The 21,977-nt window shown below is 64.5% G+C and overlaps 1 protein-coding gene across 1 annotated transcript in view; it reads left to right on the plus strand.

The window, feature by feature from the left end:
• The first annotated feature begins 365 nt into the window (after window positions 1–365).
• Window positions 366–21,977, plus strand: part of WNT7B (Wnt family member 7B) — a 54,474-nt gene continuing 32,862 nt past the window's right edge. The window contains exon 1 of the mRNA XM_070370071.1: window positions 366–828. Within this exon, the coding sequence (XP_070226172.1) occupies window positions 758–828 (71 nt within the window). The 5' untranslated portion in view covers window positions 366–757. The remainder of the gene's footprint in view (window positions 829–21,977) is intronic.

The following is a 21,977-nucleotide window of genomic DNA, read 5'->3' on the forward strand; positions in this document are numbered from 1 at the left end:
AGCCCAGTGGCTACACCGCCCGATGGGGCCACTCCTGCCGGGCCTCCACTCCCACCCTCGCGGGCCCCTCCCCAGGTGTCTCTTCGGTGCAGCGCCCTCCCCGCGCACCCAACCCCCTTCTTCCCTCTTAGTCTGGGCTCAGCGATCCGAAGGGAGCCGGCCTGGGGAGGGGGTTCCGGGGGAGAGATGCGTTCGTGTGTCACGGGGAAGGGAGGAGAAAAGGGAGGGGAGAGGCCGGGAGCGAGGGAGAGAGAGCGCGCGGCGAGCGAGGAGGGCGGGCGGGAGGCGGGTCCTCCTACCTGGGGCGCGCTCGCTCGCTCGCAGCTCGCTTGCCGGGGCCGCGAGTCACCTGGGGAGGCCGACAAGTGCGGACACATTGGCCGCCGCGGCGCTCGGCGAGGCGCGCACGGCCCCAGGCGGCTGCGCCCAGCGGAGGCAGCGCCCGCCCGCTCGCCCGCCCGGCCGCGCTCGGGCCCCGGCCCCCGCTGGTGCTCCCGGGGCCCCGCGGTCACTCAGCCCCGCTCCGAGGTTGCAGCCCCCGTCCCAGGTCACTCCCACAGGCGCACGCGGCGGCGGCGGCGGCCCGGGCTCACCATGGTGGCAGCGCGCGCCCAGTGCCCGCGCGTCGCCGGCCGCCGGAGCCGCAGCGCCGGCTGAGCGCTGTCCACCGAAGCCCCCCGCTCCTGCCCGTCCCTCGCCCGGCCCGCGCGTCCCCTCCGGCCGCCGCGGTCTATGGCGCAGCCCCCCTCCCTGGATCATGCACAGAAACTTTCGCAAGTGGATTTTCTACGTGTTTCTCTGCTTTGGCGTTCTCTACGTGAAGCTCGGGTGAGTAGCCCTGTGGGCAGGGGCGGGCGCCCAGGATGGGAGCAGCCGGTAGGAGCCGCCTCCAGGGGCTCCCCGCGGGGACCGGAGCGGGGCACGGGCAGCTCTCGGGGATCCCGGGCTGGCCTGTGTGTTGAACCCGCGGCCCGGCCCGGCGGAGACACCGCTGAGCCCTTGAGCGGCGGGTACTCGCGAGGGGCGCCCGGCCCAGGGCCGGGGCAGGGAGAGCAGGACGCGCGGGCGGCCAGGCTCGCGGGTAGCGGCGAGCGTGCCCGGCGCGTACTTTCACCTGTTTGGGCTCCAGGCCCCGGGGGTGGGACGCGCCTTCCCTCCTCCGGGCTGCGCTGGGCGCGGAGCCCGGGCCGAGCGCTCGCCGCCCAGAGGGCGCGCCGGGGCGGGGGCGGGGGGCTTCGGGCTGCCGAGGGCCCCGGGCGGGAGGGGGGCGCACCCCCTAGGAGCGAGCGCGCAGGCCTGGGCACCCGCCACGGCACTTCGTCTCTATCCATCACCCGGACGTGTTGAAATTACCTTGACAACTCGTCGGGCTGGCTCGGAACGGGCCGTGCGGGCGGCCGGGCCGCCTCGGGCTCCGTCCGGGCCCCGCCCGCCCCGGACCCTCGGCCGGGCCCCCTCTCGCCGCGCTCCCCCTCGCGCGGCCCGGCGGGCGGGCGGGCGGGCGCCCGGCGGGCCGTGCTCGCTGCAGTAGCTGCTCCGAGTCGTATTTCCACATTCCTGAAGCCAGCCGAGTCCTTACCTGTTGAGCTGCGATCTCCTTTAGACGGAATCTGTCTCGGCCTCGCTCGAAGTCGGGGGCGGGGTAGGGGGCGCGCAGGATGACCGCGACGGGGGCGCAGTGTACCTCCATCGCCCGGACGCGCGCTGCGAGCCTACTGTGCGCCGCCAACGGTGGGAAGGCAGGCCGGTCCGGCGGCGGGCAAAGCCAGTGAACAGCCCCGAGGCAGGGCCGGCCGCGCCGCGGCCTCCCAGGCGGAGAGGTAGAAGCAGGCCCGAGAGCCATTTCATCCATCGCCCCTGGTCCGTCGCCTCCTCTGCCATTTTACAGATGGAGAAACCGAGGCCCTGGGGCCGGTAGGGACCGAGGCCAGTGGCCACAGAGGCAGCCTGGAGGCTCCCGCCCCAGCCTCAGTCTGCAGGCCTGGGCGGGCGTGCCTGCGGCTGCTGGTGGCTCTGTTTATCGTGGGTCTGTGTGCCGGCTGTGTCCCTGGGTGTTTGTTTATGGGTGGTGAGCGCGCAGGGCACTGACTGTACTCGGGTGGGGGCGGGGAGGAGGCGCTGTTTCCCCGACCCTCGGGGTAAGCAGCCCCTGGGATTACTCTTGCTGGGCCCTGTAAAGTAATAGGCAATCCCCTTGCGGGTCCTGCCTTCTGCTGCCTGGTCCTCAGCACCCAGGCCTTGTGGCCTTCTGGCGGCCCTGCAGGTGGGTACCTTCGCTCTTCTCGTTGTAAAGACTGGGAAACGATGGGGCAAGGGAGGCCAAGCCACTGTCCACAAGGGTGAGAGGCAGCCGGGACAGGCACCCTGACCATGCCCCTAATACCCACTCCTCAGCAGGGGGCCATCTGAAAGCACCCCTCCCCCAGCTGCGGGAAGGGCTCTGTGAACCCACCGCCACCTACCCAGCCCTGGACAGTGGAAGGAGCTGAAGGGGGTGCCCAGCCTGAGCTCCCAGAGCTGGGGCCAGGGTCCCCTCACCCCCAGTTCTTCCTGAGCCCCCCTCTCCCCTCTGGCAATGGGACTGAAGCTCTGGCTGCCCTGGACAGGATGGCAGCTGGTGTCCGTGCAGAGAACCCAGGGAGTGAGAACAGTCTGTGCGCCCTCGCACCTGTGCCAACCTCCCTGGGAGTACGTGAGACAGCCAGGCGGGGGCCCCAGCTCTATCCTCCGCGGGCACCAAGGAGCCCTGGAGGGGGGACTCCTCCCCTTGGCGTGCCCCTTAAAACATACGCTCGCCCAGTCCTGGGAGGGGCAAGAAGACCGGTCCCCATACGCCCCTGTGGAAGCACATCCAGGAAGCCAGAGAGTCACCCTGGGGTGGTCTACCAGGGGGAGGGGACTCAGCCCTGGCCCCCATGGCATCGATGGTGCCTGCGTTAGGAAGGGAGGGGGATGCACGAGATGGGGAACGGGGCAGCTGGGCCAGATGTGGTCTAAGGGGCTCGAGGACCTGAAGCCTAGTGCCCAAGGAAAGGTCTGGGGCTCCACCCCCGTCACACCTCACTGGGTGGCTTTGGGCAAGCTCTTTCACCTGCCAACTCACCTTCCCTCATCTGAAACTTGGGGTAACACTCACACCTCCTGCCCTGGGCGCTGGGAAGGTCAGTGCCTGGGTGGGGGCCTTCGCTCTGGCGGTGAAGGAGGTCCCAATCAAGTCAACCCTTTCTTGTTGCTAATGACATCACAGCCACCGCAGGCACCCGGGGACTCCTCCAGGACCACGAATCACAGGAGTGTGGGTTTTAGGTTCACAAGTGTGGGTTTTAGAGTTCCAAGTAAATATCTGAGATCGTGTATATTGGAGGGACTACTCCGTGATCACAGCCGCCTCCCCCAGCCTGTACCCCCATGTTTTTCAATGTTCAGGGAAGCTTCCCTCACCCCCACCTCGACATGTGTGTTGTGTGTGTGCACACACACACACGTGCCCCACAGCCCCGATGCCAGTGCAGACGTGCAGCCCTGGGGAGCCTCTGGGCTGGCAAGAGGGGAGAGCTCAGCCCCTGGAATCCTTTTGCTGATCGCGGCCCCACGAGTAGACGTGCCTTGGATTTCGGGCAATTTCAAAACAAATGGCTCTGAGCAACCTGTAGGATGCTGCCCTGGAGGAAGCCAAGCCGGGGCTGGACCGAGCCACCTGGGGTCCAGGCACCCTCTGCCCCTGGAACTGGGGTCATGAAGTCCCAGGAGCAACCTTGCTCCCTGCCCTCCCCATGCTCTTGGGGTTCAGGGGGTTCAGGAGAGGCAGAAAGGCCCAGAGGGATGAAGGTCGAGGCGGCGGCCCCTCCTCCTGGGTGTTAGGGACAAGTCTCCATGCCAGCTCTAGAAGCCAGGAAACCTACTCCCTCTGGGACCGCCGGCCCCACGCACAGGCCCCTCTTTTCTTGTCCTTGTCCCTCTTTGTGCCTTAACTGCTGCTTAAAGGATCTACACCGTATAGAGAGACATTCATATGCAGCTCCGGGTGGGCAGACGAAAGGAGATGGGACTCAAAACCAGCTTTTTGTTTGGGGCTTAAAAAAAAAAAAAAAACACTGGAAGTTCAGAAAAGGGTGTTCTCCTGGGTTGGCTCCACCCCACACCTGTCCCAACCAACCCCTAAGAGGAGGGCAAAAGAGTGAGGTAGAGGAAGCCAGGGTTGGGGGCTTCTGTGCACTTGTTTGGCGGTGTGTTTCCATTGTCAGGCTTTCCAAAGAGGCTCGGAGGCCGGAGCCTGCAGAGATACCGGTGCGCTGGTGCACAGGTGAGCCCTACCACGCTGGGCCCGGTTGGCCATGGCAGTGAGCGTCTGCGACCCACAGCCAGTCTCCCCAGACCCAGGGGCGCACGCAGGCAGAGGCGCAGCGAACACAGTGCATTTGGGCGCACACACCTGCACCCTCACAGACGCGCCCACGCCGCCGCAGGCACGCACAGGCATATGCAGGCACGTGCATGCACACAGGAGCACAGAGCCTCGCACAACACCCCAGAGGAGCGCACGCCCCCGCGCGGTTAGCCCGCCGTGCCTGCCCCCCAGCTGCACCCTCCAGCGCGGACCAGAGCGGTGGGGCTCGCCGAAGTCGGTGGGAAGCTGTCCGAGCCAGGGTGGTTTGGGCAAGCCCTGGAGGCGGCTCCCGCCGCACGCTTCGGTCAGCCTCCCCTTTAAAAAAACCCGCCCGCGGAGGAGGCGGATGTAGGGGTGGCCCGTCCAATGGCAGCTGGGCGCCTCAGGAGACTTGAAGACGTGAGGCTGAGCGAGCGACAGAGCTGGTTCCGACCGATCGACGGACGGAGGGCCGGACGGCGGCCGAGGCGCACCCACCGCCCACGGCCCGCGCCCCCACCGGGCCCTCCAGCCTCAGCGCGCGCGGCAGCCCCAGCCCCGGCGAGATGCGAGGCCCTGGAGGCGGGGCACGGGCGACCGCTGCGCCGGGGCCCGCGCGCTCGGGTCCCTAGCGCCCCGTTCCGCCGCCCTGCCTTGGGGAGGGTCGCGGAGACCCCGGCCCCAGCCGGCCCCCGCGCTCTGCCCGCGGGGCCTGCGCGGCCCCCCCGGGAGCGCCGGCCCACCATGCTCCTGCTGTCGCCGCGCAGCGCGCTGCTCTCCGTGTACTGCCCGCAGCTCTTTCTCATCCTGTCCAGCGGCAGCTACCTGTGAGTGCCGCGGGCCGCACGCGGGGCGGGCGGGCGGGCCCCCCTCCTGGGCTTCCGGCGGCGGAGCTGGGCTCGCGGGGAACGCCGCGGTGAGGTCCCGGGGCGGGGCGCCGGGTTCCCGGCACGCGCGGGAGCCGAGATACTTTGGGTCTCCTCGCCGGGCTCAGCCGCCAAGGTTGAGGAACTGGGGCGGGGGGCGGCTGAGGCAGTGAGAGGTTCTGGCTTTGAGGTCAGAGAAAGGGCTGCTCGCTGGAGGCCTGACGGCGCCGGTAGACCGACTGCGCGCACCGAGCGCGAGGTCCGGAGGGCGCGCGGGCAGCGTGAAGATGCCCGGCGCGTCCCAGCCAAAGTCCTGGACCATCAAGGTCCCCCTCCTAGATAAACCCACGCGGCCCGCACGGCCGTGCTACCCTCGGGAGAGCCGAACGCACACGCCCGCTGCACCGCGTGCACACTGGCGCACACGTGCACAGCGCGTCCCACCAGACAGCACCCAAGCTGTCCCCCGAGTTTTCCGAGGTTTCACGCGGCTTCCTGCCGCGCCGAGCGGCCGGAACTTCACCAGGGGCGAGGCGGGGCGCGCAGTGCCCGCGCGCGGCCGGCCGAGGTGCGCCCGGCTGTCCCGGGCAAGGCAGCGAGAGGCGCGTGGGCCCGCGTGCGCGTCGGGCCGGGCAGCGCCCGCCGAGCTCGGGGAAGCTCCGGGCAGGGCCCGACCGGGCCCAGGGAGCGGAGGGGCGCGTCGGCGCAGCGGTGGCTTCGCTGGATTCTCTAATGGGACGCATATGCCCTGGCCTCCGATTTTAAAAAGACGTTTGATTTATGGAACCGCCGTTTGGGGGAACTGAAGCTGGATGCTACTGATTAAACCTCAGGGCCAGTGCTGCCTCCCCTCCCCCTCCCTCTCCTTTACACGCGGGCCACGTCCGGGGTCGCCTAACGCGGCCGGAGGGGGCAGCCGCTGCCTTCCCGCTCCGTGTGCCACCCCCGCCCCCCGCGCGGCCGCAGTCCTAATAAATCGCCGCTCCCCCACCCCCTTTTAATAGAGACGCAGCCAATTTCTCCTCCAGCTCCTAGGAAATTACTATCCTACCAGTTTTCCTTCTATAAATAGTCGCGCATCTTGAAACAAAAGTTCGCAACCGCAGCCAGATGCTGCGAGGCCCGCGGTTTCCCGGGCTGTGGGACATAATTACAAGGTCCCGGCGCAGAGAGCGCTCCAGGCCCGGCGGGCAGCCCCGGCTGGCTGCGGAGGCATCGCCTGGAGCAGGGAGGGGGGCAGGCCGCCCTGGGCAGGGCGCAGAGCCGGGTGGGGACCTCCTGATCGTCGGGGGCTCAGGCTAGCAAAGTGCCAGGCTAGAGAGTCCTGCTTTTGGCGTCCCTCCGGGGTTAGGGGTGAACTCGGGGAGGTCTTGAAATCTCAGGCCCTGGTTCTTAGAGGTGGGAGGTGGAGACGGCTCCTGCTCCCCAGAACCCCCAGCAAGTCTGTCTTAAGCCTTGCTGGAGAATCAGCAGCTACTCTGCTTAACAGATCACTTTCGGGGCCAGCTGGCTGAGGTCTGGCATTGATGGGGCGGTGGTGTCCAGGGATGGGAAACCAGGAGTCCTCCCAGGGTGGTTTGGAGCAAGAAGCCGGGAGGAGGGGGGTTGATCTTCGGTCTCAGGAGCTGATGAGAGTGGGGTGCCCAGGCCGCAGCTGAGGGGCTCAGGGGCAGGTGGTGGCCAGTGTACCTCCACGGACCCAGAGTTTTCCGCTCTGGCACCCCAGATCCAGGCCTGCAGTGACGACCATCTGTGCCCACAGAGGCTCGGTCCACACACTTCAGAGTGTGCGCTGCCAGCTTTGTTGGCGGAAATTCTCCTCCGTTGACAGCTTTCCGGAACGTTCCTGGGCTAGTGCTGGGGTCTGGGGTGGGTGGTGGGGGGGAGGGCAGTCAGACAGACTCTGCCCCCTACCCTGCCTTCAGCACCCCCGCCCCAGTGGCGTGCTGGTCTTCAGCACGGGGGTGGGGGGGGGGGGGTTGCTGAAGCAGAAACTAACTCCAGGGTTCCCAAGAGTGAGCCAGGGAGGCTCCTGCATCTCTGGGGTTTCCCCACCTGCTGGTGGGCACTGGGCTGACTTGGATTAGGGTTAGGAGTGTGAGGCTCCACGGGGTGGGAGCAGGGCCTCAGTAATGCAAACGAAGATGAGTATGTGAGAAGCCGCTGCAGGGTGTCTATGAGCCCTGGCCTGAATGCAGGTGAGGCTGCAGGTGAGGCGCCCCGGTGCAAAGTGCTTCCATCAGTGTTGAGGGTCAGCTGTAAGGTTAGCTCTGCGGGATCTGCGGATGCCAGGGGCAGGAGGGGCCCTGGGCGGAGGCGTCTTTCTGCTCCAGAGAACTTTCCAGAAGGCATCCATGGCTGGGATCACAAGCACTGGCGGACAATTGATCCTGCCCCTTTCATCTGGGCTGCTCTCCCAGCTCCCCGTCCCGGGCTGTGGTCCGCGCACAGCGAATCCCAGATGCATGCCTGGGCCGCTGCCACTGATCTGGTCGGACGGGTGTGCTGGCCTGGAAGAGCCCTGAGCCCCTGCCGGACTCTGAGCTCGGCCCGGCTGGCCAACCAGGCAGCTGCCTCTCTCCCGTGTCATCAGGACAGGCACTCTCGGGGCCCATGGGGGTCCCCAGGGCCTCTGGGAGGGCAGGTGGGAGACCCCAGGCCGAGGGGAGGGCCCACAGCGCCCGGCTGGCTGGCAGGGGGGCCCGGCCGAGGCCTCGTGCCAGGACGAGGCTGGCCCGCCATCCCAGGCAGGTCCCTGCGGCCTCGGCCTCCTGCTCCCAGATGCGGGGGTTGGCTGCAGCGATCCCCCCAGACCTTCCGGTAGGAGTTTCTCATGATGACCGCCCGCTCTGGGGAGCCGGGTGAGTCATGGTGACGGGGCAATTACTCACCGACCACCTGGCTGCGGGGGGTGAGGGGCGCTCACCGCTGCCTTGCCAAACTGGCCTCTTCCCGGCTCTGCCGCTGTGGCTTTACTGGTGGTGCCAACCGCAGGCCCAGAGGCCCTGTGGGCATGACCCTGGGGGGTGGGGGTTGCTGAATCAGGCCCACTCCCGGGGCATCACCAGCCCAGGCAGGGGCAGAAGGGGGCCACGGGTTCAGGAGGAGCAGCTCTCAGCCAGGGAGACCGTGTCTGTCCAGGTGCAGGAGGAACGCCGCTGGGTGGCCTCTGGGCCTCAGTCTGCTTGTTGCCGTCGGTCGCTTCTCAGGCTCAGGTCAGGCCCAAACGCCACTGGAATTCAAAAGTACCTGTGACTCTGGAGAAGGGTGTGCACACAAGCAGTGGGAGCCGGGGGTCCCGATGAAATCTCAGCCCCCAAGGGACCCCAGCTCACGATACACAGATAGAGGCGCTTTGATCGCAGAGAACTTCAAGACACTGATGACGTGTGCGTGAGGCTCTGCAGCCACGACAGGGGGAGCGTGCATTTCGACATGGCTCCTTTGACCCCCTGTGTGTGGGGTGGAGGGTTGGCAGGGGAAGGTGGGTCTCCCACGTGCTTCCTCCTATGGCCGCATTAGGCCCTTCAGCGGTGTACTGAGGCCCGCAGGAGAAGGGCCCATTTTCTGACTAGCTGTCCCTGTTGATCCTTATGAGACCAAGGGGCCTGATGGTGACCCAGATACCAGGCTCACAGCTCTATTATTGCCTGGGTGCATCCCGTAACCTCAGCTATGTCCTCTGTACAGTGAGGGGCAGGGGAACATTAACTCAGAGGAGTGTAAGAATTCAACAAGCAAATGCAGGGATGTGCTCAGCTGGGTATCTGGTATATAGTTAGTGCTCAGAAGATGGGGCCATTTGCAGTTATTAGGAGCAGAGAGGCTGGCCACCCGTGACAGAGGGGAGCCCTGTGGCTGTAATTGTTCAGGAGAGAGTAATGAACTCTTTAGGGTATCTCTGAGGGCTTCCCGGAGCAGGTGACATGTAGACAGAGTTTTGACGGATGGATAGGAGTTGCCCGGACTAAACAGGAGCATGAGAGAGACTCCCAGAAGGAACAGTACTCACTGTCAAACACATTCACCCCGGGTTTCTCTCGAGGGAGCCTCACGGCGACCTCCTGAGGTGGGAAGACACAAATGCCAGGGTCCAGTAGAGAGACCCTTTGCTGAGGCCACCCATGCCCCAGGATGACAGTCCTGCCAGCTCTAGTCCAATAGGGAGAGGAGCCCGGCAGCTCTGGGCCCAGGCTGAGCCGCTGCTGGGGTGCTCTGGAGCAGGGGTGGGGGTGGGGAATGAGGGTCTTGACTGCGGAGAGGTGGGCACCCTGTCAGCTCAGGATCAGGGTCCCCAGAACAGACTATTCCGTGCGGCCTGAGGGCAGCCCCTCACCTCGTGGGCCCCCGCCCCTCCCCGGGGCTGATAGTGGGGCTTAAGCTGACTCTTGAGGCCTCCAAGTTGCAAGGCCCTGGGTCCGGCTCAGATAGGGCTCCGCTCCCCTCCACACCCCCCCCCCAGCAAGGGGACGGGAGCCCGGCGCCCTCCCTTGTCAGATGAAACCCGGGCCCAGGGCTCCCTCAGCCTGATGAAAGGGTCATTGTGTGGCGCGGGCCGCCCGCTGGCCAAGGACAAAACCAGCATTTGTCCTCCTTCCCTGGCTCGGGGTGGGGGCCTCCCCCCAGGCTGACCGGCGGGAGAGGGGGGTGGGCACAGGTGCGCGCTCTTCCCTCTCCCCATCTTCCCCATCTCCCTCACGGAGGAGCCGCTGCAGTCGCCCAGGCACCCCCTCCCAGTCTGGCCTCCCACCCAGAGCATCCACGGCTTCTGGGCCAGCCCCACGGTTGGCAGGGAGGCAGTGAGCTCTCTGGCCCTGGAGGCATACAAGCAGATGCGGGAGGGAGGCTCAGGGATGACGGGGAGAGGCCAAGCAGATGCGGGAGGGAGGCTCAGGGATGACGAGGAGAGGCCAAGCAGATGCGGGAGGAAGGCTCAGGGATGACGGGGAGAGGCCAAGCAGATGCGGGAGGGAGGCTCAGGGATGACGGGGAGAGGCCAAGAAGATGCGGGAGGGAGGCTCAGGGATGACGGAGAGAGGCCAAGCAGATGCGGGAGGGAGGCTCAGGGATGACGGGGAGAGGCCTCGCCCGGAAGGAAGCCAGCACTCCTGGTCCTCCGTGCAAGGCAGCCACGTGGCATGGCCGACCTGCTCTGTGGATGGGCTGCTGAGGCCCCCGGCAGGTCATCTCACAGCCTCAGCAGCAGAGCACCGACCAGGCTTGGCACCCTGCCCACCGAAGCCTCGCCCAGCCTTGGGCTGGAGCAGGTGGCCTCTGAGGCGCCCGGGACCCCAGAAGAGCTCGGCCTGAGGCTGTGAGTGGAAGACACTGCAATTCTGCAGTAGCCACTGCAGCCGCAGACCCTAAAGCCTGACAGCTGCCCAGAGCAGGCCCCGGGGGACTTGGCCCTGCCCAGCAAACAGCTCCCCCGCATCAACAGAAAAAGCCCAAGTCAGCAGTCCTGGTGGTCCCAGCCCAGTGACACCTGTGGGCTTTCATCCCTTTCTGGAGCCACTTACCAAGGCCACCCCTGCTCCCGACCCTTCCCCACGTGCCTCCTGGGCCAGAGGTATTCCTTGTGCTGGAAAGCCCCAGTGCCACGCCCACTGGAGCCATGAAGGGGCCACACCCTGGTAGGAGTCTGGGTGGGGGCTGGGTTCGCCCTCCCATGGCACCTGGCAGTGTTGCCAAGGCTGCTGAGGGGTCCAGAGCCGGGACGTAGGCCCTCAGTGAACCAAGCTGCAAAACAAATGAAAAATGCTTTTGAATGGGAATTCCTTCATCACCTGCTCCGTGGGCCCCTGACTGGGGACCAGGGCTTCGCATTCCGCTTCTGCGGGACCAGGGCTCCTCGGAAAGGCTTACTCTCACATCTGGGGTCTGCTCTGAATCTGTTTCCTCCTGGCCTGCCAGAAAGGGGAGCTAGGAAAGGCCCCCCACTTGGAGAAACCTGAAGGTTAGAGCTCAGAGTAACTCTCTAGGTCATGCTCAGTGGGGCTGAGCCCAGACTGAAGCTGAATCTGCTTGACTCTTGGGCTTCCCTGGTGGCTCAGCTGGTACAGAACCTGCCTGCCAGTGCAGGGGATGCAAGAGACCCCGGTTCAAGCCCTGGGTTGGGAAGACTCCTTGGAGAAGGAAATGGCAACCCACTCCAGGACTCTTGCCTGGAAAATCCCCATGAACAAAGGAGCCTGGGGGGCTACAGCCCATGGGATTACAAAGAGCCAGACACGACTGAGCATACACACACACCTTGCCTGACTCTTAGGTTCTGTGCTGCCTCTCAAGGCGTCCTGCTCATGTAGGCTTCCTGCCTGCCACAAACTCCCCTACCCACCAATTCCCTGCCTGTAACCTCACATGAGTGGAGAAACCAGCTAACCCAGCTGGCTAGCACTGTCCGCTGACCAGGAGTCCTGAGAGTCCGAGTGAGGGCTGCCTTAGATTTGGGGCCAGCGGGGACGCTTTCCCAGTGGGTGCGGGGAACCAAGAAGGCCTGTTTCCTGCCCTGGGTCTCTCCCTGCCTTGGGGCCCCAACCTTTCTCCTCTGAGACCAGCTTGAGCAGAGAGGAGGTGGCCCTAGCTTGCCAGCTTGTGACCTCTGTTGGGTCAGCATGTGTACGGTGCCCTGTGCCATGGACTTGAGGCAGCCTTGTGGGCAACCCTGCCTCCTTCTGGACTTCAGTTTCTCCCTCCAGGTGATGGGGCTAGATGCTCAGGGACCACCCCGCCCCCTCCAGCCCTCCCGCCACCAGCTGGCGGACTTCCAGCATTGCTAGCTCACTCTGCACACCAATATCGCCCATTCAGCCCCTGTGCCAGGGGAACAAGACTGGCTGCGTTGCTGTTGTTCAGTCACTCAGTCGTGTCCGATGCTTTGCGACCCCATGGACTGCAGCACACCGGGTTTCCCTGTCCTTTGCTATCACCTGGAGCTTGCTCAAACTCATGTCTGTTGAGTCAATGATGCCATTCAACCATCTCATCCTCTGTTGTCCCCTTCTCCTCCTGCCCGAAGTATTTCCCAGCATCAGGGTCTTTTCCAATGAGTCAGCTCTTCGCATCAGATGGCCAAAGTACTGGAGTCTCAGCTTCAGCATCAGTCCTTCCAATGAATATTCAGGGTTGATTTCCTTTAGGATGGACTGGTTGGATCTCCTTGCAGTCCAAGGGAGTCTCAAGAGTCTTCACCACAGTTCGAAAGGATCAATTCTTCAGCGCCCCGCCTTCTTTATGGTCCAACTCTCACATCCATACATGACTACTGGAAAAACCATAGCTTTGACTATACTGGTCACATGCACGGCTGTAATTGGGAAGCTCACTTCCTTCTCCATCACTGAGCCAAGCCCTGTGGTACCCACAGCAGGAGCCCTAATCCATCAACAGTGATGGTAGACCAGAAGGTGACCTCTGACCTGGGTCCTAGAGAATGTGCCAGAGAGGAGAATGGTGTCTGTGGCAGCAAGATGGCTGGGAGAGGGGGGTGGGGGCCTGGGGGGCGTGGATGGCGAGGAGGTGGCCCTGATTAGAGTGGGGTGGGGCAGTGGGGGGCGAGGGCTGCGTGGAGGCAGGGCAGGGGGCCCCAGGCCCGGGGAGCTGCAGGGCAGGCGTGAACTGCTTTCTTCTGAGCTAAGGGAAGACCCTGGGTGCAGAGTGACCGGTCGGGGAGGGGAGGAGGCTGGTCCGGCCAGCCTCAGAGGGAGGGGTGCCCGGGGGAGGCGGATCGGCAGGGCTGCTGGGAGGCCAAGTGTGGGAGGGGAGCCCTGTCAGCACCCAGCCTCCGAGAGGCCAGGCCTGTGGTTGTGGGATTGACCGCTGGTCCCCCAGCGCCTAGCGCAGCACTCGGCTCTCAGCTGGTTCCCAGTACACACAGGTCGGATGGCCCAATGGCGGCTTGCGTGTCTGGGGCCCAGCAAAGCCCACGGACCTGGTCAAGGCCCCCTGCCCAGCAGGGGCAGAGGCCTCCCGGCCCCAGGTGTGTTGGCACAGGTGGCCCAGGGGGTCGCCGGGGGCTGGATGACAGCCAGGCTCCCCAGACTCCCATCTTCCCAGGGTGACTGGCAGGAGACCCGGGAGTTTCTGGGGCTGCTGACACCCCCCTGCAGAAGCAGCCAGATCCGTCCCCTCGCTGCGCCCATCCTCCCGGGCCTGTCCTGCGTCCCCTGTCCCCGGCTGCCCCGGGTCAGCTCTGCGGCAGGCAAAGTGCTGGCTTGGCGGCCCCCACAAACCATGTCCCTGGCCCCGCCCTGGCAGGGTCCTCTCCTCTCATGGTACCGCCGCCCCCGGGGAGTGGAGCTTGGGGTCCTGCCTGCCCAGGTTCCCATGGTGACCCTCCTGAGCCTCGGGTCCACGGACTGGGCTGGGATGGCGGTGGCCTGGGGGGTGCCCAGGTCGTGTGCCCAGGGGTTGGCCGGGCCAGGAGCCCAGGGCTGGCGGTGAAGCTGGTGTCAGCTGCCTTGGGCTCGGCCACTCCCTCTGTTCCCAGGGGTTCAGAGCACACAGGGACTCTGGGTTCATCTCCCAGGGCCCAGGGGACCCCGGGGACAGCGGCCTGGAGATGCCAGCCCAGGGCTGTGTGGTCAGGCAGGGCTTCGTTCCTGGCCGCAGCTCCCGGAGGGGCTGTGTAAGGGACCGTGCCCTCCCTGCCCCCTCCCCCTCCCCAACCCCTGTGGGAAAAGGAAGCCATTTCCTTCCATGTGGCTCCAAGAGCAGGCAGGGGCTGAGGGCTGATGACCGCAGTGGCTGGGGGGGTCCCCCTGGACGTCTAGCTTCTGCCCCAGCAGTGGGCATAGGAGGGAAGGCTCCCCCCGGGGCCACCCCATGCTTGCTGCTCAGCCTGGTGACTTCTGGAGACTTCTGGCGGGAGGGGTGGGGCAGGAGAAGATGGCAGGAGCTGAAGGATGCTGAAGGGATAGGCAGGGCCTGGGGCCAAGCCAGTAGTGGGGAAAAGGCTGCAAGCCCACTCTTGGCTCCCAGACCAAATCCCTTCCAGGTGGCTGGGCGGCTGGGGCCAAGGTCCTGCCCCCTCCTTTAACCCAGGGCGGGCTGCAGGAGACAGGGCTGGTGCTGAGGACCCCGGCCACCTGGGTCAAGCCCTGGGCAGCCCTGAGCTCGGGGAGGTGTCCTGAGGGGGCTGGCCCCGGAAGTTGTTCAGGGCAGTTGTTCGGGTCACTACAGCCAGGCCGCCAGGGTTGGAGCAGGTGGTGAAGGCGCTGCTCCTGGGAGGTCCTCGGCTGGGGAGGCCCCGGTGGCCCAGGACTCCTTGGAGGGAGCAGTCCAGAAAGAGGGCTGCTTTAAAGAGACGGGGGTGGCGAGGGCTGTGCAGGGGCGACTGGTCCAGAGGGGGTGCCCAGCTTTGGGGGGAGCAGAGGGCGGACCGTGGAGCGAGGGAGAGCCTGGGTGGGTGGGGCTCGCTGAGTCACTGTCACTCGGAGATGCTGAGTGGCCAGGGCAGGCCCCCGCCCACACCTGCTCCTGGAAGAGGGACCCTCCGGGACGCCGGCCTGAGGCGCCCGGGTTGGGGACTGGACCTCGCCGTCTGCCCATAGGGGACGGCTCGTTGTCCACTGTCCGACGGGAGCGTGCCCCCCAGACCTGCTGCTCAGACTGTGTCCAGGGTGGTCAGGAAGGCCGTGGTGCTGGCCAAGCCACTAAGCGCCCAGACTCCCAGCCTGGCCACAGGCCTACGGGGCCTGCCAGCTTCCTCCCACCTGTCCCGCCCACCTGTCCGTCCATCTGTCTGTCGTGAGGTTTCAGACTGCATCCTGGTCACCCAGGCCTGCAGGTGCCCCCGCATCCAACAGGTCTGGGGCATTGGGGCCGAGCCCCGGGCTGGGGGCCTCATGCCTGCTTGGGCCTCAGCTCGTGTGGGCCCTCAGGTGCCCGGGCACCTCTAGGTATCAACATCCCCACCTGCACCTCGGGGAGTGACGAGAAAGGTCAGGGCTCAGGCCTGGGGAAGGTCTGGGCACAGCAGAGGGTGCAGGAAGCGTGGCCGTGGCCTGGGCAGACAGGAGCTGCTGAATCGCAGCCCCTAAGGCCTCCTCAGGAGCCTGGCGTCGACGCGCCCACGTTGGGCAGAGGAAGGGAGAATGGAGGAGAGACCCAGGTGGGCTTCTTGGAGGAGAGGGCATCAAGCTGGGCCTTGAATCTTGCCTGGCTGCTGGAGGAGACAGGGTGGCCGGGAGGGGCAACTGTGGCACAACGTGGCCAGAACCCCGGGAGTGTCGTGAAGGGCCTACATGCCCAGCAGAGGTCGGCATGTTTCTGAGTTCGGAGGTCAATGTCCTGAGTGACCGGGTGAGGTTCGGACTTCACTGATTTGGCTGACGTGGGGGCTGGATGGATCCTCCAGCTCCTGGGCCAGGGAGGGCCTGGGAGAGCACGGGTTATGCGTGTCTGCCTCTGGTGGCTGCAGCCCCTTCCCAGGACCCCCTGCCCGCCGCCTGCTCTCTCTCAGGCTGCCCAGTTTCTCTCCAGGGTGGGGTCCCTGGATGCCAAGCCAGGAATGCCAGTTATGCGGGGAGGGCGGGGGGCCGCCACCCGCCGGGGGCGCGAGGGAGCCGGCGGATGCCGTGCTCTCTTCCCCGGGAACACTGCGGGCAGCGAGCTGAGCGGGGCAGTGGCCTGGAAAGACTGCAGCCCGGGGACCCGGGCATGGGCAGCCAGCCCGCAGGAGACCCCGCCCGCGAGTGGGGGCCGTTTCCCACAGGGGACGGATGGGTAAACTGAGGCTCCCAGGGGCCAGCAAGAGTCAGGGGCTGAGCTGAACCCGAACACAGGATCCCGACTTGGAGAAGGCTCTAGGATCCAGCTGCAGGTACCTAGATGGTTGCCCAGCCCCACTGCACAGATGGGACACTGAGGCCTGGGTGTGGTGGGGGGGCCATTGGGGACCCCTCCTCCCTGCCCCCCACCACGGAGCTCCCCGCGGGGTGTCCTCTTGGAATCGCAGTCTCCCCCTCTGGAAAGGGGGCTGGTAGGGCACACCCTGAAAAGACCTGCTGCAGATGGCGTGGGACACGGGGAGGAGGCTGCTCGGGAAGGATGGTCTTTTTGTCCTGTGGCCCCCTCCTCTCTTCTGGTGCAGGCCCTTTGACAGGGCAGGCAAGGGGATGCCTTAGATGGCCTGCCAGACTTCAGTAAAGTCAGCCCTCTGCATCCCCACCCCCAATCGTCCCGGGGGTTAAAGCACTTCCTGATCCAGTACAGGAAGAAGCCATTTGCCAGCAGAGGGCTGACTGTGCCTTACTATCAGATGAGAAAACTGAGTCTCAGAAGAGTAGCCTTGGAGTGGCCTTCCCGAAGTCTGGGGACGTCCCCAAGTCACATGCCTCCCCTCAAGCTAGCCTGGAACCCCAGCCGGGAAAGGAGATGAGCAGATTCAAGGCAGATTCAAGAGCGGGGGCGAGTGGGCTGTGTGCCCCTGGGCCTTTGCACCGGCTGCACCAGGCTCCTAGCCTGCTACTCCATTCCCTCCTGATCCCTCCTACCAAGGAAGGCTGTGGAGACCCTGCTGGTACCGAGCCCTGGGTCTGTGATGATCTGCAGAGTGCTCCCTGACCCGGAAGACATCCTTGTCCACGTTTGACAAGCAGGAGCGCCGAGGCCACCATGCGTCCCTTACCCCGACTCTGCCCCCGGGGCCCTCCTGGGCTCCAGAACTGAGAGCCTCTTCCGGCTCATCTGTGGCTGGGAAGTTCTGGGCCAACCCCTGGCCACCCGAGGCAGAGGCTGGCGGGGACGCAGCCGTGGGTGGGCGTGGGGGCCAGGTGCCTCCCTCCCAGGTATTTGCCCAGTTACTTCCTGGACAAGTGGACCCAGGCTCGCCTCCCTGGCTGATCGCAGATAATTAGAACATTCTTCAAATATTTTGCCGGAGGATGCCCGAGAAGGAAGAATTACAAAGCGCCCGGGGCCAGGAACGTGGGCTGGAGGAGCTCTGGGCTGCTGGGCCCCCCCAGGGCCAGGCCAGGCCAGGGTTGGGGGCCTGGAGGGAGGCGGGATCTGGTTCAGCTCAGCCAGCCTGTCCCTGCCTCCCAGGGAGCTGGGGGCAGGGCTGGGGTGGGGAGGGGGGGGTCATGTCCAAGGTCTGGCTGGGTGCCAGGCAATGTTGGGGACCCCCCCAGCTGGCGGTGGTGGATAGACCCTGCCCCACATGGCCTCAGGAAAAGCCGGAGGGGTCAGGCTTAAGAGTCTGGCTCTCCTGGGGGGCTGCGGGGGGTGGGAAGACCTCTCGGAGGAGGGTCTCTGAGGTGGGGAGGTCAGTAGGTCTGGGAGAAGGACCGGAGGGTGAAGGTGCAGAGGCAGAACACAGGGCTAGTGACCCGAGTTTAAAGGGGTGTGGCAGCCTCTTGATTGACAGCACCCAGGGCCAATGAGAAACAGCCTAGCGCCGGGCTCAGGCCTTGAAGCCACGCCCAGCCGGTGCTGGAGCAGGGCAGAGGGGCAGGCCGGGTCTGGGGTGGGCATCACCAGAGGGAAGAAGGGGCCGCCTGGCTGGCGTCCCTGCGGGAAAAACCTTTCTTCAGTGCTCAGCTCCCCAAGACGGGTACAAGTTTCCTTCCCAGGGGGACGAGAGGGGTCAGAGGTCTCCCGCGCCCACCCCCCTAACACCCCCCCCCCCGCCCCCGCGGTAGCTCCTGGCTCCGGTGGCTCTGGGAGGGGTCTGGGATGTGGAGGCCCAGCTGGGCTCAGTCATGAGGTCTGGGTTCCGGAAAGTCCTTGGCTCCCAGCCCCCCATGGAGTGCTGCCCCAGTCCTGGGCTCAGGGGCATTCCCAAGATCCTTTGGTGGGTTCAGGGCAGGCTGAACCCCCAGCCCTGGGGTGGGGAGGAGGGCTGCATCAGGGCCGGGAGTCTGTCCTGTGACGGGGGAGCCTGGGGTCCCTGCCGCAGCGGGCGTTTGCCCTCTGCGGAGGCATCTTTGTCCCGGGCTGTGGTTCGCGGGGTTGGTCGTCAGGGAATTTGTAGGCGAAGCAGCATGCCGAGGTGGAGGTGCCTGGCCCAGCGGCCGCCTCCATGGCCGTCGCCTTAAGGCCCCATGGACGGATCAGATGGCTTGAGGCTTCCTCTGGGCCTGAGAGGCTGTTCCGTCACGTGGGCCGGGCTGGCAGTGACACCATCTCTGTCTGGCTTTTTCAGCAGGAAGACAGGGATGCCAGTGGACCAGGGCCCAGGGGAGGGCACTTTGGGGTGGCCTCCCCCGGGAATCACAGCACCCTGCCCCGTCCGGGGGCTCGCGGTGCTAGGCCTCACGTGGAGGCAGGCGTTCACTCAGCGTGTGAAGTGGCGAGGCTCTCGTTCAGTCGCTCAGTCAGTCGTGTCTGACTCTGCGACCCCGTGGACGGCAGCACGTCAGACTTCCTCGCCCGTCACTGTCACAAGCCGCTTTCTGTGGACCTGGAAGGGTGGCAGAGAAGATGGGGCGCGCCTGGGGCCCCCGGCCTGCCGAGGGTATGTCAGTGGCAGCGTCCTGCTCTCTGTGCGGGGGTGGGGTCCCTGTCCCTGGGAGTCCCCAGCGCATATTCCCACACGTCCTGCTCACTCGCAGGTCCATCCAGCATCCATGGGGACCACTCAGGCTGGATGGGGCCTGGTGGGCGGGCAGAGCGCGCTGTGGGGAGTGGGTCAGCAGGTGCGGCGGGGGGCTGCTGGCGTGGGGAGGGCCGGGGACTCGGGCCCTGCTCCCAACCTGGCAAGAGTTTGGGGGCCTCCTTCAGCAGCCCCCCGGGGAAGCCCCCCAATGTGGCCCCTGGGGACCGATGGGGGAGGATGGTTCTCCAGGTGGACAGGTGACCCTCCAACTGTCTTTGAGGGTCAAGGATGAGACGATGAGGTACTGACCCCCTGGGACCAGGCTCCCTCCCTCCCTCCCTCCCTGAGCTCCTGGGCAGGTGGTTGGACCTTCTGGAGCTTTCAGTGTTTATTCTGAGGAATAACAACAACCGCTATTACTATTATTGTTACAACATTCGCCTCCCCACTACTCAGGGGACTCTGAGCCGAGTCCAGCACACAGCAGGCGCTCATGCCACCTTGAGTCCAGCAGCATGAAGGATTTAGGCTAGACTACTAGCCGCTGGGGTGGGTTTGGAGGGTTTTGGCTCCTGAACGCAGCAGGAGCGTCCTACACAGGGACAGGGAGGACAGGATGGTTCTAGTCCTGAGCACTGGGGAGACTCTGGCTCCCCCTAGTCGACCCCTCTTGGGTCCGCAGCACCCCTGAGGTTGTTTTGCAAGGACGCCCCAAGAGCCCTGAGGCTGGGCCATGGCGGAAGAGGGGCTTGGCCTCGACAGGGGTCTTAGTGCGGCAGCGCTGGGAGGAGGCTGCCCCTCAGGGCCCGGCCCGGCTCCTCTGGGCGGAGGACAGCTAGCAGGTGGGCAGCTCTGCCTCTGGCCCCGGATGCTGGCCAGGCGCAGGCCAAGAGCAACAGGCCCTGCCTAGTGCAGTACCCCCCAACCACGTAGGGCTCCCTCCACCCCACAGTCCTCGGGGTCCCTGTGCCCACCTTTCTTATTGCCCCTGGAGCTGCTGGCGGAGCCTGCCTCCCTGTTCAGGGTTCCCAGAGGACCAGAACCCCGTGGCCACAGGCTGGCCACATCAGTGGACAGAGTCTAGGCAGAGGCAGAGGGTGGTGGGCAGGCAGGGGAGGGCCCTAAGCAGAGCCTCTGAGCCTGGATTTGGGCTGTGTTGTGGCCCAGCCCAGCTCCGCCTGCAGAGGGGCCAGTTCACAGCTGCCCCCACAAGCCTGTGCTGCAGGAGGGGTGAGCGGCCTTCAAGCACACAGGAGTCATCTGTAAGGTTCACGTTTTTACAAGTACTTTATCTCTTTATTTGGTCCGCGCAGGGTCTTTCACTGTGAAACAGACCCTTTAGCTGTGGCCCGAGTGCCTAGTTGCTCTGCAGCGCGTGGGATCTCAGCTCCCTGACTGGGGATCGAACCTGTGCCCCTGCATTGCAAAGCAGATTCTTAACCACTGGACCACCAGGGATGTCCTCTAATATTCACATTTTATTTCTTAAGGGTGTTTTTTTTTTTAGTTTAGTTTTTGTAAGAAAACTTGATTTTTCATTCTTGCCTTGTTCTGCCACCCCAGTAAAGTCTTGCACAGTAAGACTGCTACATATGAAGGAGTTTCGTTCTGAGAGTGTGTTCGTAAGTCCACAAAGTTGGCCCAGGTACCCAGCTAACACAATCGGCTATATAGTACTATACCGTAATAGGTTTATGATACTTTCCACATAAGCCATACAAACATAAAAAACAAACACTAAAAATAAAGACGGTTTTACTCATAGTACAGAGGGGCCTGGTGGGCTACAGTCTGTGGGGTCGCCGAGGGTCAGACACGACTGAGCGGCTGACACTTGCACAGTGCCTTGATAAGTAAGTAGCACAGCACACCGGTTGGCATCCAGGGGCTGGCAGGAACGTTTACATCTTTGCAAGTTCACAACTTGAAGGTCTGTACGTCGGGGACTTGCTGTACTGCAACAGCTTACTTTTTTTATTGAGGTATAACTTACATAAAACGCAGAAATCTCAGATGGACGGTGTGATGCATGTCTACATACACGGGCAACCGTGTAACCACTGCCCAGCTCGGGACAGAGCGCATTCTAGCCCCCAGGAGGCTCCCCTGTGCACCCCTTCCCCCAGTCAGCACCTCCCACCAAGGGCAGCTCTCCTGGCTCCCGGCTCGATGCTGAGTCTTACCCGGCCTGCAGCTTCTCCTGTGTAGCAGCATTTGCGTTGCCCCTCTTTCACACAGCATGGCGTCTGAGAGTCACCCGTGTAAATGGTCTCTCCCGCGGGGTGAATATGCCATAATTTGCCTGTCATTCTCCCGGTGATAGTGGGTGGTTGTTCTCAGTTTGAGCTGGAGACCTGCATGCATGTCCTTTGGCAGACATAAGTGCTTGGTTTTCTTGGGTGTATAGACCCCACAGTGGGATTGCTGGGGAGACGGGGGAGCTGGTCCAGGAATGAACCCCTTGGTGGGTGGGTGCGGTGGCCAGTGTGGCACCCATTGGCTGCAGAACTGCTGGTTTAAGCTTTGGTCCTCTGAGAGACACAGCTGGTCTCTCCCTGGTCCCCACAAGGAGGCTGGACCCTGGGGGCTCACTGAAGAGGCTCAGTGACGGGTGCAGTCTCAGGCTGTGAGCGTTGGTTACTAATGGCTAACGCTGATGACCTCTCCCCACAGGCCAGCTACAAAGCGCCATGTTCTGCGACTCATGCACCCCTCCAGGCAGTTCTGTGATGTACCAATGCAATTATTACTCCTCCTTTACAGATGTGGAAACTGAGGCCCAGGGATGGTTAAGAAACTTGCCTGAGGTCTCAGAGCCGGGGGAAGGCAGAGCCAGGGCTCCAGCAAAGCTGGCCAGCACGGGCACTCGCATTCCTAGCCCCTCCTCACAGCATGGCCAGGCGGGCAGCCTGGCTAAGGGCACTGCAAAAGCCCGCCCGCCCCTGGCCATTTCTCTGCTCTTCAGTCACGTGGCAGCACGCCTTCCCCCACCCCCACTGGAGCCCCTCATCCTACAGGTGGTCCCACCCACTTGGACCGCTCTGGCAGCTGAAAGATCTAATAGTTGTTCAGGGGCAGCCGCCTCCTGCGCCAGTGCTGGTCTAAGCACCCTCTGGTCTGAGACCGGATAGCCCTGTACACAGCCCCCAGTGAAGAGGCGAGGGCTTCCTGTCTGCAGGGCCTGAACCTTCCTCCTCCAAACTCCCCC

This window comes from Bos mutus, chromosome 5, assembly GCF_027580195.1.
Source record: "Bos mutus isolate GX-2022 chromosome 5, NWIPB_WYAK_1.1, whole genome shotgun sequence".
Taxonomy (NCBI): Eukaryota; Metazoa; Chordata; class Mammalia; order Artiodactyla; family Bovidae; genus Bos; species Bos mutus.